Source organism: Emydura macquarii, unplaced genomic scaffold (assembly GCF_026122565.2).
Source record: "Emydura macquarii macquarii isolate MOO-44397 ecotype Brisbane River unplaced genomic scaffold, CSIRO-AGI_Emac_v2 contig_2948, whole genome shotgun sequence".
In the NCBI taxonomy this organism is placed as follows: Eukaryota; Metazoa; Chordata; order Testudines; family Chelidae; genus Emydura; species Emydura macquarii.
Genome location: NW_027133085.1, coordinates 1,420,113 through 1,441,037, shown reverse-complemented (window position 1 = coordinate 1,441,037; position 20,925 = coordinate 1,420,113). Strand labels below are relative to the sequence as shown.

At 42.6% G+C, this 20,925-nt stretch overlaps 1 protein-coding gene across 1 annotated transcript in view; it reads right to left on the bottom strand.

Moving 5' to 3' along the window:
- The window catches only part of TMEFF1 (transmembrane protein with EGF like and two follistatin like domains 1), a 203,637-nt gene extending 191,674 nt beyond the window's left edge, over nucleotides 1-11,963 (bottom strand). Inside the window, exon 1 of the mRNA XM_067569816.1 lies at nucleotides 11,249-11,963. Within this exon, the coding sequence (XP_067425917.1) occupies nucleotides 11,249-11,519 (271 nt within the window). The 5' untranslated portion in view covers nucleotides 11,520-11,963. The remainder of the gene's footprint in view (nucleotides 1-11,248) is intronic.
- Nucleotides 11,964-20,925: the final 8,962 nt, after the last annotated feature.

Below are 20,925 nucleotides of genomic sequence, written 5' to 3'. Positions count from 1 at the left end.
TCTGTGGGTATGTCTACACTGTAACGCAGGCTTAAGCTTGGGCTCAAGCCTTGCATCCACATTTCAATTGTGCTAATCCAGGGCTCAGAGCCAGGGCCCCAGCACCCTGCAGCATCCAAACATGAGTCAAGCCAGGACCAGGGTTCAAGCACTATTGCTCTGCAGTGTAGACACAACCCTGCTTAACTCATGTCCAAGTAGTCTCCCAGACTATTGTATTGAACTGTATTACACGATTCAATGGGACAACTTTCTTAGTCTTTCTGTCCCAATGAGGTCCAGTCCACTCTACTGAAAACAGAAGACACCCTTCCTTTGTGTAAGGCAGCAACTCGGATCAGCGTTAACCCATTCTTGTCTTAACCCAATCTGCAAGTGCACTATTGGAGAGCCCCCTGGATTTGCAACGGAGGTTGAACCAAACAAGCCTTTTGCAAAGCGAACTGCTTCATGGTCATGTGAGCACATCACAGAGAATTCCAAAAGGAAGCATTTCTGTGACGAAGTTATGGTAATGTTCTCGAGAGGGCAGACCAGCAGGTCCAGTACCAGAAGCAGAGGGATGAAAGACTGGAACGATGGCATGCTAACAGGCAGGAGGAAAGGCAGAGGCTTGCTTCCCAGCTAGAGGACAGGGTTTCCGTGAGGGAGCAGGCACTTGCAAATAAGTTTCTGGAAAAGGAACTGTGGCTAAGGGAGGAGGACAGAGGTCAACAGAGAGAACTGTTTCAGCAACGCCTGTCCATAATGGCTGCAAGAGCCTCACACCACGGCATGATCCCCCTGCAACATACCCTCAATCCAGCAGTAGGTTGGACAATTCCATGTCGGGGCAGCACATGCATTCAGGACTCATGAGTGGCTAAGCCCGGTAACAAAACCCCATGCACCCTTCCTTCTTCAAACCCTCTCCAGTGGAAACCTCCACCCTTCTCCCCAGCCCCCAAGTGAGGAAAAAATGTGAAAAGAAGGGAAAGGAGAATGTGGGGACAGTGGACATGTAGCAGTAGGGGGATTTTGTCAGGTATTCATTATTTCTCACCCTCTTTTTGTTTGGGTGGTTTTGTAAAGGCAGATAGCTTGCCCATCACTGTGAATGTTGTACTATTTTAAGACATGTTTACATAAAATGTGTTATGTTTTCAAAAAAGTTTATTACTATCACTGCATCATATCAAACAATCATAATTTGAAATAATAAAGCTAAAAACATGTTCCAGAGCAATTAAGCATTAGTAAGCAAACAGTATTCCTCTATTTAGCTAGGTACAGTCATTCACATTTCAATAAATACCATCTGTAAACCAATGTTGCGCTCCCCAGCACCCCCATATCCATTATTCATCATGTCATTCAGACTTACCTTGCATGGCAATCAAGCCCACACACTTCCCAAGCAGAGCCCCCGCCCCAAAAAAAAAAATTTGTTATGAACTATTTTTCCCCACAAGCACATTCATACAAGTACTATTCCTCTTCTTCCATTCAGCTATGCAAGTGCATAATGTGAGAACTCAAAGCATCCCTTACTTTTGCTACTTGGGCACAACCAGCTCCCGCAGTGGTAGCTGCAGTTTCTGGCAGAGGATACAGATCTAGCATCCCGTTGCTGCCATAGGTCCGTTCAGGGGGAAATGGCGCACCTCTAACTTCAGGCTGTGTTGGTGGGCTGTTCAAACCTCCCGTAATATGCAGGGTGGACAGTAAAGATTTCCCACAGTGCATCATGGTCCTAGGGCTGGAGTGGTCACATTTTAGGCTGACAGTAGGAACTCTGGGATATGGTTGGTTTGACTTGGGTCTGCACGCTGCAGTGTGGACACTAGAGCCCCAGGTTCAAACACAGGTTAGAAAAGTCTTACCATAGGGTTTAAAAACAAACAAGATGCTCAAGCCCTGGGTTCCTTAACACAGGTCAGCTGACTCAAGTACCACTAACCATGGGCTTACACTGCAGTGTAGACATATTCTGTGTGAAAACCAGTTTCCTATTGCATTAAACTACCAACTTTAAGAACTATAGAACTGTTGTTCTAACAGGCTATAGAGACTACTAAGAGTATGACTTTTCCGTACTTATCAGTTAACTGAAAAAAAACCCATTTAAATTATTTTAAAATAAATCCTGTAAATAATAGCACAACACTGATTCTTCTCAGCATCACATTGGAGAAAAGGACTCATCTTCATAAAAACTTTACATAACAGAATGGTGGTATCAATGCCCTATTAACTTGATATCTTAAAGGGAGTAAAAACAACAAATGACAACAATCATAGAATCATAGAGTTAGAAGGGACCACAAGGGTCATCTAGTCTAACCCCCTGCCAAAATGCAAGATTTCAGCTTTTAAACAATACATGGGAAAACGTTTCAGCACCCTGAAGTGCTACTGCTGGTGCTAGCATTCTCTAGCCAGGAGGATCTGGGATATAGCTCAGTCAGCAAGAATTCCTGCTACTATTCCAGCTGCTCAAAAGGTGCCACTGATATCCTGATCCCCACTTCAGCAGACAAAGATGTTTACCCAATCCTGTCCTTTTGGCGGAGGTACTGATCTGCTATTTCTCTTTATACAATAAATAAATAGTACATCTGAAACATAGAACAGTTAAAAAATTTAAATCTGCAATAGATCATATAGGTACCTAGGTAATAATAATATAGAGTGAAATATTCTGCTCTCACTTACACCCCTGTGAAGCCTAATAAGAATTAAATTAGAATTGAAGACTACTTTATAATAAATGTATAGGCACAAACATGTAGAGTTATTGTTCTGCATTTTGTCATTTCCTGAATTATAACTGCTTAAATGTGAGACCTTAAAATTCTCTTAGCCTCCATTTTTGAATGGAGTTTCTTACATTTTTCTGAAAGAAAAGAGGTTGCAAAGATAGAAAATACTTTTATAAAAGAGCTGCATTATCCACAAACTCAAAGCTCTACCAAATTGCAAAGAACAGCATACATAAATGCCATGGTCTGAACTATTTTACAAAGCACCACCAAAATGCCCTGTCCTATGTACCTGAAGAAGTTCCCTAAGACAGAGTACTCTCTCCTGTGAACATCAGTGCTGCAGAGTCCCTCAGGGGCATCACACCAGCCCTTATAGAAAAGTTCTATAGAATTAATATAAGTTATACTTTTATAATTTATTCCCTATTAGAATTTTTAAACCAAAGTACAGATTTTTATAGTAGGAATATTCAATTATACAGGATTATTTTCAGTAGCAGACATAATTTTCTTACATAATATAATACTATTTATATAATTTAATGCATTTATTTAGAGTAATTTATAGAGAGCTTTAGTGAACTTTACATGACTTTTCTATAAAGAGGGACTCACACCTGCAAAGTGTAGAACAGTCTTCCCTAACCCTTTCTTACCTCACAAAATCTGCAAGGACTGACCAAAGGGATTCAGCACAATCATAAGCAGCCTTATAATGGGAAAAGCAATTCTTTTTCAATTTTCCTTGTACTCAAAAACAGTTAGACTGTTTTTGTAAAAACTTTCTCCAAAGACAAAGGTGTTCCTAGAAAACTTCAGCTCAAAAGATAAAAGTTTACAGAAAGTTATGAGAAACTGAAAATAGGAGATTGATCCAAAAACCATTTTCCAATCACTGATATCATGGGCATCACTGCTCTGAACTGTGGAACTGCTCCAAAACCTCATCATAGGGATGGCAAATCCAGGCAGATCCAGTAAAAATATCAAGACCACCACCAGGAGCTGTATATGGCCTTCACTGATCTGACCAAAGCCTTCGACTCTGTCAATCATGAGGCTCTGTGGAAAATCATATCAAAGTTTGGTTGTCCAAGCAAATTTATCACTATTCTAAGACCCCTCCATAACTGAAGACTTCCTCCATTCTGTGCAGTAGCTCTATCTCTGAGCCCTTTCTCATCCGAACTGGCATAAAGCAAGATTGTATACTAGCACCCACTCAGGGCCCAAGCATAATTTTTTGGGCCTCGTACAAACTTGTAACACAGGCCCCCTCCCACACACATACCCATGGGGGTTGCAGCCTGGGCCTGGCCCTCCAGGGCCTCCAGGACCCGGTAAAGTGTACCCTCCTCCCCCCCCCATGTGGGGGCCCTGCACCCACTCTCTTCTCCATTTTCCTAGCAGCTATGAAAATGCTAATCCAAGACACCTGCTACATGGCATTTTCATGCAATATCAAATTGACGGCAACCTCTTCAAATTCTCTCACCTCCATGCCAGAACTAAAGTAACATCAGCAACAATAACCACACTTCAGTACATAGATGATTGTGCTGTAGTTGCACACTCAAAGGAGGATCTACAAACAGCCCTTAACTGCTTTTCAGAAGCTTACCAAAGCCTAGGGCTAACCCTGAACATCAGCAAAACAAAAGTTCTCCACCAGCCTGTTCCCAGGTCAATCATCAGACCCAGCAAAGAAGATCTATATTGACAGAGAGGAACTGGAAAATGTAGAACATTTTGTCTACCTTGGCAGCCATCTCTCACAAAGGGCAAACACAGACGTCGAGATTCATCACAGAATCCTCTATGCCAGCCTTGCCTTTGGCATACTGTCTCAGCAGGTGTTCAATAACCACGACATGAGAACACAAACTAGAGTTTTAGAGGGGTAGCCGTGTTGGTCTGTATACACCAAAAACAACGAGAGTCCTGTAGCACTTTAAAGACTAAAACATTTCTGCAGGCATAAGCTTTCGTGGGCTGCAACCCACTGCATCTGACAAAGTGGGTTGCAGCCCACGAAAGCTTAAGCCTGCAGAAATTTGTTAGTCTTTAAAGTGCTACAGGACTCTCGTTCTTTTTACTAGATTTTTAGTTTATAAAGTGGTGGTAATTCCAACTCTCCTCTATGGCTGTGACTTGGGTGACCCTACAGAAAACACCTGAAAAACCTGGAATGCCAGCACCTTCTCCAGAAGATCCTCAACATAAAGTGGGAGAATTGTCACACTAATGGTAGTGTCCTCATGGAGGCCAACATCTTTAGTGTTGAGGCCCTGACTATCCGGCACCAACTGAGGTGGAGCGGACACAGCGTGCACATGTCTGATGCACACTTTCCAAAACAACTGCTGTATGCCCAATTCTCCAAAGAAGAAAGGAAACAGGGAGGCCAAAAGAAACACTTCAAACACACCCTCAAGATAAACATCAAGAGATGTCATACCAACACCACACACTGGGAGACTGTAGTCCAAAACAAGGCTAACTGATGAATACCTGTCAGAGAAGGAATGGTCATTTTGAGGAAAATCACCTTGCCCTGGTTGCAGAAAAACAACAGAAAAGAAAGGATAGACAACTGTCATGCAGCAATTGTGGCCCTACCCTGCCTTCCAACACCACCTGCAATGTCTGCCAGTGAGTCTGCGGCTCAAAGATCGGGCCCTCAGTCACCACAGGACCTATATAAAATACAATCTGTGAAAGAGATCATTCTTGACCCTAGGGATCACCGATAGCCTGGTTGCCTTCATTATGGACTGCTGCTACATCAGAGGAGGAATATAACAAATGGGGGATACAACCAGCAGGAGCTGCTAAAAGGAAAAGGATCCATAAGCTGCAAATAAGCCATCTTTTCAAAAGAGAAATTTAGTGGAGAAGAGACCACGCAAAGAATGTGAAGAGGAGCACAAAAGAGAAGGTGCAGGTGGCAGAGAAGAAGAGGTGAGAAAAGAACAAAATAGATGAAAGGGGAAAAAACAAAAGGAGAGAGTGTACTTAGCTTTTCAAGAAGACAAAAACATTCATCTCAGTACAGAATTAAAAATACATTAAAAACACTTTCCTACTATTTTCCATGTGAACAATTGCTATAGTGATTAACAGTATTTGTTATTTATTATAATAGCACCCAAAGGCTCCAGCCAAGATTTGGGGTCGTGGTGCTAGGTGCAGTATAAACTCATAGTAAAAGATAGTCCATGACTCAAGGAGCTTACAGTCTAAGAAGGTGAGAGATGACGGATAAGGGAGTTGGATACAGTGGTCAATCACAATGGTCCAGGATTTTTTCTCATACCCCAAAGATAGGCATACAAAGGGTGGAAAGCAGGTAATGTCAAACTAAGGACAACCTTCATATACATTATATAAAGGTATTTAATGTGTGTATATATAATGCAACATGTTATATGTACTGGATATCCTGACAAACGGATGTTGTGTGATCATGAGCGAGAGGTGAAAGGTTCACGGGACACTCACTCTGTTAAGATAGGATCCACCTTATGAAAAGTTTGAGTCAACTCTTCATAGCGTAAAGTTCCAAAGTCTCTGCATCTGACGAAGTGGGTTGCAGCCCGTGAAAGCTTATGCCCACAGAAATGTGTTAGTCTTTAAGGTGCTACAGGACTCTCCTTGTTTCTTCATAGTATGAATCTCATCTTAACAGAGTATCTCATGAAGACCGCCCTTCATCACCGATAACATCACAGAACCGAAGTGTTAGAAACAACAACCACTTTTACCCTCACCTCTCCTCAATGTATCCGATATTCAACAACTAAAGTAATTTTCTGCTCCTGCTGCTCTGACCACATCATCCACACTCAAGTCTCCTCACTGGCTCCATATCTCTTTCCAGATAACGTTCAAACTTTTCAGCATCACTTTTAAGGTTCTGTACACCTCTGCTCCCGTCCACATTTAAACTCTGGTTTCTCATTGCTTCCCACTCACTTTCTATGCCCTTCCTATTTTTTGTGCTTTATTCTTTCTATTGTCCTCTGTTTACACTCTCACTTTCTTGTCTTTTCTCTCACTGTTTCCTGCACCTGGAATGACATTAATCTTCCTGTGTGCCAATCACACTCAATCAAATCCCACACAAATCATTCCTCAAAACACACCTTTTTCACATTGTCTTCAGCTGCTACTGACTTCTACTGCAAGTATGTTCTATGTTTGTCTAATTTAGATTGTGAAGTCTTCAGAGCAGAAACTATTGTCTTTAATCTCTCTAAAGCATCATACAAAGTTATGGAGCTATATAAATATTTAATGATCACTCAAATACAGATTTTGTTTTTTAGAAAGAGGAGTGGTGAAAATATATCTACATGCTTCATGAGAACCTATATTCCTAGGCCTGACAACAGGGCACCAAAAGCCTAACCCGCCTACATTTCACATGACTGAATCCCTACCACCAGTCATGGTTCCTAGCTACTTTACACTTCTGGAACTATTCTATTCGGTAAAGTTATCATCATGTAAATATTCATGCTCCCCTACATTTAACAGAAAGGGAGTTCTGTAAACGAGAAATTGAATAAGACCAAGGAAAAATTAAGGACAGTCACCAATAACCTACATGACGTTATAATACCACCCATTTTACATATCAGAAAGTCAAAGTAGAGTATGTGCCCTCTGAGCCACATGGGAGATACTTGGTCTAATAAAAAATTAGCATGCATGGTTACATAAAGCCAGAATAAGGTCCCATATACATAAGTATAGTAAATATTACTGTAAAGGAGCAACAAAGCAAACGGCTTACTGGCAGAAATGTGTCACTTTTGATTAAATTCCCAGGTACTGGCTTGATGAGAGCTAGCTATCTCAGGTAGTGCACGTAGCAATACCTATTGTTAAACTTGTTTAACACTTTGCATTCAAATTCTCTGCTTTCAGTTGCTTATAATTTTGTCAGACTACAACCTTTGGACTGGAATTGTCCATGCCTGCCTTAGGTTATTTTTATGTAAAGAAGTTGTTCCCAAGAACTTAGTTAATTAGTAAAAGGCTATTTTGTCAACAGTTTTGCAACTTTTTTTTTAAAAAGCAGCACTAGTGACCCAGGGATTTGGATTAGGAAATTGAATGCTGTCAGAGCAGACAGAGAGAGAAGTCTCTCGCTGTCGCTGTGAAAATTTACCAGAGATTTGACTGATAAACCACAGAAAAATCACCATTTGCACACGTATGGTAGAGTTTGTACAACAGTTAATCATTCTACTTCCAAATGTGAACTCTTGCCCTGCTGCAGGTACTCCTAGGTACCAGTGAACCTCTTGAATCATTTTTATCATGATGGTGATGCTGATTTGTGCATCAAAAGAGCCTTTGACCTAGGGGAAGCACCAATAAGTTGGGAGCCAGTAAGCTCTCAATTCTAGACATTCTTCTTCCTCTGACTAGGCTTAATAATTCTCTGCACTTTCCAACCATTATTACAGATAAGCTCTCAGACTATATAACAGAGGAAGGAGGCAAGTATCATTTTCCCCATTTTACAGATAGGGGACCAGAGATGTTGCACAAGATCACTGCAGACAGAGTTAGGAATAAAATCAAGTCTCTAATATAGCAGTCCCAAATACCATTTTCTTACCCACACTGACTCTCAAAAAGAATATGGCAAATTTATGTGTTTGGCTATTCCAGCTGCAAAATGAGGCTACTTTTGCACACCTGAACACTCAGTAAATGAAAGTCATCATTTAAAAACAAAAAACATTACACTCAGTCTCCCATTCAAATCACCGGACGACTACATATCCCTCTCAGAGCCAGTGATTATGTTACCACATAACTAAAGACTGTACTGTAATGCATATACAGAAAGCAAATATTAAGGATTTAGAATTAACAAGAAATAAGGTCAAAATTAAGGTAGTTTGTGAAATATTTCCTAACTTTTGTGTGCTTTACTTTGCAACCCTGCATTCTTTTAATGAGCTTTTGCATCATAGGCATATATTATGTACAGTTTCTTGAGCAGAATACTCAAGGGGAAAGGGAGAGGCAGAGGAAGGGGAGTTCAGCACTTCACAATAGTTAATTTAAGATATACAGTAGGACTGGAAATGATTTCACAGGAAGATGCTTTTATGTGCTGGTGATAAGATGCTACAATAGTAGAAGCTGGTTAAGAAATTTAAGAAGCTGCTCCAGAGCAGCAGATAAGGGCCAATGTCAGCACTAGGTTGAAAGAAATAATAATACAAGAGCTATCCTTCCTGTTTCTTCCAAATATAGATAGATGCAAAAGCAATCTATAAAGTTCTGTACGTTTGAAGAGTTATCAATATTTTACCTTAACTTTTGGTTAATAAAGTGGTACAATATAGTATATATAATGAATCTCCACTGTGAATGGAGCTATGTCAATTTATGCCAGATCGGGATCTGTACCACTATGTGTAAATATGCAGTAAGCTCATCCTATGCTAGGAGAAGCTCATCCACTAAAAGTAAGAAAGATGTAGGTAAGAAGATTTGTCCAGTGAGTTTGTGTCAATAGTAGTTTTTATAAAATTAATGATGGTAACTGAGACACAATGGCTTAAAACTCCCATAGTTCCTCACAATATGGTTAACACAGAAAGATTTAATAGATATTTTAAACAAAAACAATTCTTCCATGTTTTTAAAGTTATGCTAAAAAGCAATGCATGCCATGCATACTTCTATAGTATTAGAATTGCCTCTGCCTGTTTTAACTAGAATTGTATCATTCTGAATAGCTCGGAGATAGCAGTTTTCTCTCGGCTTCTGATTTTAAAAATGCTACTTGGAGGATCGTTTATATAGAATAATAATTTCCATGTTTCCCACATTGCATTAACAACTTTCTCAAATATTTCACTATGCATACATAGTTAATCTTCTTGATTTATGCATATGTTGTGGTCTAATGATCTACATGTCTCTGTTGGGTAAGCCATTAATGCCAGTGACACAGAAACCTATTAACCTTTCTTTAAAAATAACCATTACATTCATGCAAATAGAATAAAAAAGTCAAGCAAGAACAGAAGAGTAGTACTCTGGTACAACACAACAACATATTAGATGTCAAGACTAGCTAAAAATTAAGAACAAATAAGCAGTGATGAGACTTATATTGCAAAATTATTTTGACATCGTTTGCTAGTTTGCAAATTTGATAGCCAACATTAGCAGCATTATCCAACATTAAAAAATTTAAATGTTATACACTGAAAGGGAAAATGTTGCTGAAATATTCACTCATTACTTCAAAGCTGTTATACTGCTAACAATCCCATCCTAAAAAGTGCTGATAGCTACCTCCAAAGTACAAATTGTCTTCAACTCTCATCAAAAACAAACGGGAGTAAAGGGCACTCAGGACCTCACAGGAAATGTTCATCACCTTGGACAACCACTTTGCAACACTTCTACTAGTGATCACGCTAGTGTAATTAATCTGAGATTTTAAAAGAGGTTCAATACACATAGCAGATTTTAAGAAGGAAAAACTAAAATCATTTATCAAAATATTGAGGAAAACAAACATTTTAAAGAATTCATAGCCAATTATAACATTGATATTGCTACATTGTCACTTTCTTCTACTTTAAAAAACGTTCCATTGTTCAATGCCCCTCAAGAATTACCAAAATATGGATCCTTTATACTCATAAATCCATCTAAATTGATACAAGATTTATGAGAAACATTAAAATGATAGTGCATGTACATGCTTAGCATGGGCAGATGTCACAAAGCATTCAGCTGCCATGGTTCTAATATAAGAACAATATTACTGCAAATGTTATCTGTAGATACAGTGGAGCCCTCACAACAAACATCGGAGCAACAAAGAATCCACATAGCAACCAGGTGAAAGGGAGAGAGGCTCAGCATTTGGACTGGATTTATAAACAAAGAGAAGCAGATGTAAGAATATTCATTTAAGGGCGACTGTTTTAATGGGTTACAGTCACGTGGGCGCCTCTGGGATTTGCCCTCCTTCTCCCCCTTTTCTTAAACAGGACAGAGGAAGTGGAATAAAAGATGTGAGGGTAAAATGGGGCTGGGGTGCGGTTTAGTTCTCCAGTGCGCTCGATATGCACCTGCCGATCCCTTACTCACAAGCGGGAGCCAGAGAACAATCAGAAGGTCCGCACATCAGCGCGCTCCTTTCCTAGCCCTAGTGGGTCCCCCGGGGAGGAAAATTTCTCCTCCTTCGCAAATCTCCTTTTCACCTTAGGAGCAAAGCGCGTTTGGGACCCAAGCTGGGACAGCCGGAGCCGGAGCCCGGCTCCTTTGTTCGCACCACCACGTAGGGCAACGGGAGCGAGGGACTCGCCGCCTGCAGCCCCGCTCCCGCCCCGACTCGGCGCCGTCGCCTCAGCCCGACGGGCCCCGGCAGGCCCGCACCAGGCACAGGCACAGGCACAGGCTCGGCACACACCCACCCACCCACCCCGCCGCACGTGCGTGTGCACAGGCATTACCTGAGCAGTTGGTGCCTTTCCCCTTGCCGCCGCCGTGGCACTCGCCGCCGGGCAGCAGGTTGGACGCCCGGCCGGGGGGCAGGGCGGCGAGGGCGAACGCCAGGATCACCGAGCTGTAGCACAAAGCCCGGGGGGGTCCCGCCCGCGGCAGCGGCCGGGCGGCGGCCGGGCTCTCCGCCACCATGGCTGGGGGGGCGGACGCGGAGCAGCACCAGCAGCAGCAGCGGGATGGTGGCGGCGGCGGCGGCTGGGAGCGGCAGGCCCAGAGCATCAACCGCAGCCGGCAGCGCTGCCCTGCAGGGACCGTCCCTTCTCCGCCGGGCCGGAGCCAGCCCTCAGCATCCCCGCCGGCACCGCCAGAGACCCGGCGCCGCCGGCCCCCGCCGCCCCTCCGGCTTCCGCGCCGCTCCCCCGGAGCGTCCCCGAGCCCTGGGCAGCGGCTGCCGCTCCCTCGCCAGCCGGCCGCTCGCTCGCTCGCTCGCTGCTCGCTCCTTTGTGCGCGGCGCCCACCAGCGCTGCCAGCGCTCCGGCTACAACAAAGGGAGCGGGCTGAGGCGGCTGCTGCTGCGGAGGGAGGAGGGGAGGAAGCACACACGTGATGGCAGCCCCCCCCCGGCACCCAGAGGGGAGGCGAGGGGGCTTGGTCCTAGGCTGAGGCTGGCCCCGGGGACCCTAGTGTCCCCGCCCACAGTCACCGCTCCTTCCCCAGGCAGCACCTCCATCCTCCCCGAGAGCGATGGCCTTCCCCAGTGAGGCCACGGTGAGGGGCAGAAGCAGCATCCTTCTCACTGAGGCCAAGCTGACGGGGAGCAGCGTCTCCCCTGTCCCGTCCCACCCCCGCCGCAGGGCGCTGGGCACCGCGCGCACAGCAGGGCTGGCCGAGAGCGCGTGCGGTGACAAGGGGGAGGGAAGGGGAATTGTGAGCTAAATCCCCAGGGCCGGGCTAATTCCCCGCTGTCACTTTGCTATCCTCCTCCGTCAGGCGGGCCTGGGGAAGGATGAGGAGGGAAGCCCACTGCCCACAGGCATTGTTGCTGATTGCTGGCCGCTTTGCTTGTAATTGTTATTTACTGCGCCTGAGCCTGGCTGGTGGGACAGGAGCAATTTCCAAAACCCAGTAGATACACGTGGGGAAAAGATGGTGGCTACTTGCAACAGGCTTCTGGTCCCTCCTCTCAAAAGCAGCTTCTCCTGTAGGCACTTGGAGTGGGTGGGACAGAACTGCTCATTGAAGTCAAGGAGACTACTCATCTACACAAAGCTGAGCAGGTGTGTTTGCAGGATGGGGGGGTTACAGACTGCAAGCTATGACCAGATTCAGCTCTTACTAGATGCCGGGTCTGAAGGGCCATGTACATTCACAGCATAACGCATGTTTCTTCCTACGCTAATACAGGAATAACACAAAAAGGAAGCAGACATTCAACATCAGATTTTCCTTGCACAAGTCTAAACTATGTCATATATTTGGTGTTACTCCTTGCAAAATGCAGCCTGTTCTAACCTTCCAACTGAACCATTCATGTTGCAGGGCAAGCAGACCCTTCTTCCTGCTGCTAGGTGCGCTTCCATGGTGAAACAACAGATTAATACCTGCAGGCAGGACTAAGGTCCTAAATCTTCAATAAACTCTGTGTGGCACAGAGATCTGCCATGTAGAGCCCATTGCAGGATTGGGGCCTTATAGTGGGTTTAGCATTCCAGGATGAAGGATCTAGCCTAAAAAACCCCGCATAAAACCTAAAGAATGGCTGGTTGCTGGTGAAGAGATAGGATCAATGCAGCCAAGGCTGAAATAGCAATTTCCTATTGGCAAATGGAGTGCAGCACTGACTATCTCTACCACATGGTATTCATAACTTTTTTCTCCTTTCAGGATATTACTAGCAGGGATGCTATGGAGATGGGGTGGGAGCCAAGAAGGTTTTATGTGCATTTCAAGATGGAAATAAGTCTCATGGTTTTTATTTTGGCTTGTCTTGTATTTTTGAACTCCTGGGATTGGCAAGTCTGCCATTTGTTTAAAACAGGAGAGCGACATCAGGCTTAGTTGTATCATTTGTCTGGATGCATCTCTAGCTAGCCTTTCAGTGGGTGATATAGTCATGCCTGATTGGCTTGGCAAATTCAGACTATGCCATCTGGGTATTCACTCTTCTTCTGCCCTCTGGTTTTTTTTTAAAGCTTTCCTGCCCATTAAAAGAAGCAAAAGAATTATAAGTGGATTTAAACAAGCTGCTCTACCTATAGCCATAGTTTGTTACAAACGAATGGAATTACACAATGAGAACGTGACGGATCTGCCATTTATTAGAGATCATGTTAAACCCTATCAGGATTTAGTACTGGCAGTCTTTGGCAAATGAACATGACCTTACTTTAATTATTGTCCTTTTTAATTCATGTACAGGACAAATGTTTATATTTCCTCTCACCTCCAATTGTTCCTGTGTGAAAGGTGATATCTATTTAAAGTACCTAAAATCTTCATCCCTCATGGGGGCCCTAAGCAACAAAGGACAATATTTAAAGGGCTCCTGCTAGTGTAGCCACAGAGTTTGAAGCTATCTTCTCTTCATTGTTAACTGCGTGTACTGACTGGATCAGTGGTTCCCAACCTTTCTAAGTGAAAGCCCCACTAGTTAACACTGAGTAAAACATGTGTCCCTCCCCCCCAACCTGCCCCCTCACTGGCCATAAACACATATAATCCCTATAAACACATATATCGATAATAATAATGCTAAATTACATAACTAATAATAAATTACTCTTACCTGAGTAAGAAGTTAAGCCTTCCCTGGTGCAGCTGCCACTGCATGCCGCATGTGGCCCCACCTCGTCCCATCCCTCATGGACAGTAATGGAGGCAGGCCCCGGCGGGTTTGCCGGGTCTGCTCCTCTCCGTCCGGGCGCCCAGACCGGGCAGGGCTGGGGGGCTGCTCCTCCACTCTTGCTGGCATGGAGCTCTGGGCTGCTGCTCCCTCAGAGGGCGGGGGCTGCTTCTTTGCTCCAGCTAGCGTGGAGCTCAGGTGGGTGCTCCTCTGCTCCGGCCGGCATGGAGCTGGAGGCTGCTGCACCCAGTGCAGCGCTCAGTGGGCTAACTGTCCTCAATATTACTGAAGCCTCATGGACCCCCTGTGATCTTTGGCACCCCCTCAGGGGGGTCCTGCACCTCAGTTTGGGAACCGTTGGACTGGATGAGGATTATGTGGGCGTGGAGAAGAACAAGGATGTCAATGTGAGGAGTTAAATTTGGCAGAGAGCAACCCAAAACATTTTTTTAACTTTTTGGTGAACCAAAAAAGTAAAAACAAAAGAAAAATTGGTTTGGGTCAAACAAAATGCTTTATTTCACTTGGGGAGGATGCTTCTTTTAAAAATAAAACCAGTAAAATTCAAATCAAAAAGGTCTTTCAAAATGAAAAAAATCAAAAAAATTTCTTAAAAATCAAAGCATTACATTTTGATTTGTTTCAATTTTTTTTTCTGTTTTTTTCCTCTCCCCCATTCTCCAGCTGAGGCAATTCAGCAAATTCAACCCACATTTGTGAATTATTTTGTTCAACACAAATCTTCAGACTTTTTTGGTGGAAAAGAGTTTTGGCCAAAAGAAGTTAGCCAACTCTACTTGAGAATTGTACTTATGAATCTCAGTTTTTGTTTTGTTAAACCAAATATGTTTCTAGCACTTGTAATTGTGAAGGAAAACTCAAAAACATTAAATAAGTGGGGAAACATTGGAACAGTGTTGCCTTCCTGAGTCTGCAAACAGTTTGAAACAATAGCTCTGAGAAACTCTAACTACTCTGTTGAGCTCAATAAAATGATTGATGCCAACAGTTTCACTGTTAATCTTTTTAACAGAAACATCTACCTTATCCTACAACTGTGCTTATCCCACAATTTCAGGATGCCTCCAATTCTTCCTCAGGTGCTAAAAACCCCTACTCAAAACCACCAACTTGAGCCCTGATAATTTAAATAATGCAATTAAGCATTTTCAATATAATATTTTTGAATTTTGAAATCTGAGTATCAGGAACAGTGTAAATATATTAAAGGTAATATCAAAATAAATAACAAAGGGCCTACTGTACCAGTTGTATTAATGTAATACTTCATGAATTAAAAATCTACATCTTAAAATTAAGTCACAGAATTTCCAGGCTGCCATGCCTGAGTGGTGAAGAATCCAGGAATTTGGCACACAATTCATATCCAGCCCACCACAGAATACACAGAAGTCTATCCATAACACCTTAAACATTTTATTTAAACCTGTGCTCACTAAGATGTAGCCAGCCCTTCTCTGAAGAGGTAGGATCGTTCTTCAACTGGAAGGGCTCCTATTGAACCAGAGAAGATACTCCATTTCCAGAACTTAGCATTGTGGTTCCCTAATAGAGTTTACGATTACAATTTATTTTATTGATATTTAACTTTTCTAAATGTAATCCTATCACTATCAGACAGTGCTACGACCCTCATTACCACACTATCTTACTACTACACAACTATTAATGATCTTATGCTCACAACACACCTGTCAAGTAGGGAAATAAACTAATCTCCATTTTACATATGGGGAAACTGAGGCAATGAGCCATTAAATGATTTGTCAAAGCTCATTGTAGTGAGGGGGCATGGCCTCCCTTAGAGATTGACAAGGAGGGACCCCCATCTACACCCTGGGGGGCAGAGCCAGGAAGCCCATGCCCAGAAGCCCATGCCCAGGGGGCGAGACATGACGTAGAAAAGGTGGGCCCTGCAGCTCAGTTGGGCTGGGGATGCTGAGGGAGGCAGACTCTTCCCACCTGCTGCTGGAGTGGGAACTCAAAGAGGATCTCTGCCAAGCTGAGGTCTCGTCTGACCTACGAGAGCTGCTGGACACTGAGGAACTGCTGGGACTACCACTGGTGGTGTATCCTGGGGAAATGAAGGATGACCCCTGGGGCCAGGTACACCCTGAGGAAAGGGGAGGAAGTAGCCCAGGGACAGCCAACTATAATCAGTCAGTGTCTTGCAGCTGGATCCCCACTGAGCCAGTGGTGGAACCCCCCGCCATTGCCAGGACCCTGGGCTGGAACCAGATGGAGTAGGGTGGGTCTGGGTCCCCCTACCTCTGCCGCCAACCTCCATGGGGTGGCAGCCTCCCCACATTAGACCAAGAGGCCTGTGTTGGTTTACCATCTGCCAAAGCTAGGATGCTAGACTACTTGGTGCTCTGCCCTGCCTGAGCCCCTGGACTGTTTGGTGCTCTACCATACCTGATAGCCAAATAGTCTATGGGCTCTGGTGCTCTGTCCTGCCAGAGAGCCTGAATCCCTAGACTATTGACTGTTCTGCCCAGTGTAAGGTTCAGAGCTCTAGACCACTTGATGCTCTGTCTTACATAAGGACCTGAGCCCCTAGACTGTTTGGTGCTGTGCTCTGCCCAAGGGCCTGAGCATATAAACCACTTGTTGCTCAGCCCCACCGAGGGGCCTGAGCCACTTTGACTGCTCCAGGTCTGCCCTGCCCAAGGGCCAGAGCCCCTTTCTCTGCTTTTTGCCTTGCACTACCTAGAAGGCCAGGGCTTCAGAGACAGCTAATTCCCCATTTTCAGCTTGTCTTTATAGGAGTGACAGTGAGAGAGCGTGGCCTCCCTCAGGGACAGACAAGGAGGGATGGCCACGCACTCCTACAGTCATATAAGGAAGTAGCAAAGACAAGCACAGAACCCTTATCTTCTAAATCCCAGTCTGGTGCCTCAGTTACATAACCAGTCCCTTCTGGGCCACTCTAAACAATTCTTCTCCTTTCTTAGTTTACATAATAAACTCTTAAGTATCATTTAATAAAAATTGATATAATTGAGCTCTTTTGATCTTTCCTCATAAAATCAATCCCTCCAGACCATTCATCATTTTTGTTGCTATTCGCTGAATTTCCTCTTAATTATCAGCATCCTTCTGTTACTGAAGTATTGCCAGGAAGTGCCCAGTGGTCAGTGAAAATGATTTTCAATTGTTGACAAATGTTTTTGTCTGTATAGATTTGACTATAATATACCTGGACTTCAGCAAGGTTTTTGACACAGTCCTCATGGTAGTCTTTTAAGTAAGCTGGAGAAATGTGGGCCTAACAGAACTACCATTAAGTGAATACACAATTGGTTAAACAACCACAAACAAAGAGTCACTATTAATGGAATGATGTCAAATTCGAGAGAAGTCTCAAGTAGAGTTCCACAGGGCTCTGGTCTCGGTTCTATGTTGTTTAATATCTTTATTAATGACCTGGATCTAGGTATAGAGAGCATACTGATCTAGTTGGCAGATGATACAAAGCTGGGGAATGGGGGGGGGGGTGGTGGTTGCCAAAACTTTGGAGGATAGAGCTAAAATTCAGAAGTATCTTGATAAATTGGAGGACTGGCTTACAGACAATAAAATGAAATTCAAGAAATGCAAATGTAAGATAGGGAAGAAAAACCAAATGCACAAATACAGAACGGGGGAAAACTGGCTTGGCAGCAGCACTTCTGAGAAGGATGTGGGAGTTGTGGTGGATCACAGCCAAAACCTGAATCAGCAATGCAATGCTGTTGCAAAAAAAAGCAAATGCAATTTTAGGTTGCATTAACAGAAGCATAGCATGCAAGTCACAGGAAGTGATAGTACCGCTCTACGCAGCGCTGGTTAGCCTCAGCTGGAGCACTGTGTTCAATTTTGGTCACCAATGTATAGAAAGGATGTAGAGAAACTGGAAAGGATTCAGAGGTGAACAACGAAGATGACCAAAGGGATGGAATGAAAACCATATGAGCAAAGGCTGAACGAACTGGGTATGTTTAGTTTGGAAAAGAGGAGATTAAGGGGAAATATGATAGCAGTCTTCAAATACTTGAAAGGCTGCCATAAAAAAGATGGAGAAAAGTTGTTCTCTTTTGCCACAGAGGGCAGGACAAGAGGAATGGGTTCAAAATACCACATAGCAGATTTAGATTAAATCTTGGGAAAAACTTCCTAACTGTAAGAGCAGTAGGACAATGGAACAGACTGCCTCGGGAGGTTGTGGAAGCTTCTTCACTGGAGGTTTTCATAAGGATGCTGGATGCCATCTGTCTTGGATGCTTTAGACACAACAAATCCTGTATCCTGGCAGGGGTTGGACTCAGTGACCCTTATGGTCCCTTATAATCCTATGGTTCTATGATTCTTTTGCAATTCTTTGTTTCCTAGGGCCTTATCCCATATTATATCTAGAGTGCAACTCATTCACAAGTTACAACAAAGTTCCATGTATTCTAATAGAGACATAAGAGACAATATATTATTCCAAGTCTACAGTTGTTACACTGGCTCCCTTGTTACATTTTAAAATTCTACTTTTAACTTTTAATATCCTCAAAGATATAACTCCAGTGTATTTGGTTAAACTTGAACTGTCTTGCCCCAACAGTTCTCTCCATTCTGAATCAGATGGTTATTTAATTTGTTCTGAGTATAATCTTGAGATAATGGAATTAAATTTTTCCAGTTATGCCTCTCACTTTGAAAATATCTTTCATGTTGCTATCTGCAATTCTTAATCAAAACATAACAACAGATTAAAGAATGGTATGTTTTAAGATGAAATTAATTGCCCTAATAACTGGTTTTAGTAGTTTGTAGAATATTCTGAGACATTTTTGTCAGGGGACTCTCTGAATTCTTTTTAAGATGCACACAAGTAAATGTAGTATTCTGGTTGTCAGCCCATATAGACATATAGAAAGGGACTATTACTTCCCTGCTCTGTGACTATAATCCAAAACTGCAATGCAATATATCAGTTTAAAAAAAAGCTAACGCAACTCCATATCTAATTTTCTCCAGCCTCCTGGTACTTTACCACTCTAGTTTTCCATAAAAGTTTATTAACCAATTACATTAACACTCTTAGATGATTGCCATCAATATATGTTCAACTTTTCCAAGTATTCCTGTATGCTTTTTTTATCAATAGCTGCATTTACAGGGTCTTCATTATTTCCAATTTTCTTCAAACCTCATTTTCATAAATATTTTGAAATAAATGAAATTTTACATAAAAAGAGCAAATCACCTTATGTTCAACGTGCATTATGTATAATGTTTAAGTACAAAAGCAACTACAATATTATGTTGATTCATAACTATATACTTAGAAAAAACAAAAAACACTCAATAAAAGGGAGGACTAACATATTATTGGGTTGCATAATATTTAGGCTATGTACAAAGTTTGTAGCAAATAAAGTAGAAATATCAGGCTAAACACCAACTGCAGAATTTGATGCATGTTCAGGTTAATGAGAGATTAGGAGCTGGGAATAACAATTTTTCAAAATACTTTATTCTTATCATGTTTCTTTACGAAGATCCAGAAAAAAATCCCCAATCTTGTGGAAGCCATATGCCTCTCCATTAACATAGTAATGCACTTTTTCCACAGGAGCAAGCCTGTAAGTATTTGCAAGCCAGGAATTAAAAGCAAAATGTTTATTGGATTTCCAGAACCTTGTGATGTCTCTTTTGGTGGATAATAAAGATAAATTGATGAATTTCCATATGCGCTTGTCTGGTGTGAGTTCACTTATGTCGATAAGTATTAAAATATTATTGGTGCACCAGCCACCTGGCTTAATGTGTTCCGCACTGCCTTCCAAAGGTTCTAAGAATGACAAAGCACATGATGTGAATCAGTGTGTCATCCGATATTTGACATCTGGTGCATGTCAGTGAGGTCTCATGATGAAATATGGCATTTTTGGCCAGTGTATGATAGGGATAGTGTAGCCATTTATAACACATATACAATGACTTGCTCGTTTAGAAACATTGCTGGATGGACAGAACAAATCCTACCATTCATTATCATTATATTGCAGGTCTAAATCATAGGTAGTCAATAGGTGGACCATGGGCCAAATCCCGACTACTAGATGCTTTTGAACGGACACCCAAATCTTTTTTATTTACTTATTATTATCATTGTTGTTATTTTTAAATGATTTTTTATGTAGTCTGGACGTTGACTATACCTTGACCAAAAAATTTGGACCTTGAAAATAATTGACCCCCCCCACAGTCTAAATCAATCTTCCATTCTTTTAGTGAAGTGATTTAGTAAAAATTGATTTATGATGGATAGGGGTTTTCTATCTGGAAAAAGCAGGCGATAAATAATCTTCCCAGGGTAACACAGGCCATCTGACTTATTTAATTACATAATTCATTTATGAGTCAGAATCACCTTGTCCCAATTTTTCCCCAGGGGACTTTGGAAGTTTAATCTCCACATAAAACCATAACAATATGAACATAAATCAGCTAAGTGAACACCTATTTTTGACATAATTGCTTCATTAGAGGCCATATCCACATGGGTTTTTTTTCTTTAAAATTTCCCATTGTCTCTGAGCACTGCTGTAGCTCCACCAATGGTAGCAACAGTGAAAGTCCCAGTGAAGTCTGGGCTTCAGGTGGCCACCAGCATTTTAAGCACAGAGCAGGTGTACATGACACTGTGCTTAAACTGCCAGTGTATGCTAGAGCTGCTCTAAGAGTAGCAACAATGAGCCATTTTAGGAAAAAATCCTAGCATAAATAAGGTTTAAAAGTATACACAGGTATATACATAGCTAAGACACAAGGACTCAGAATGTCATC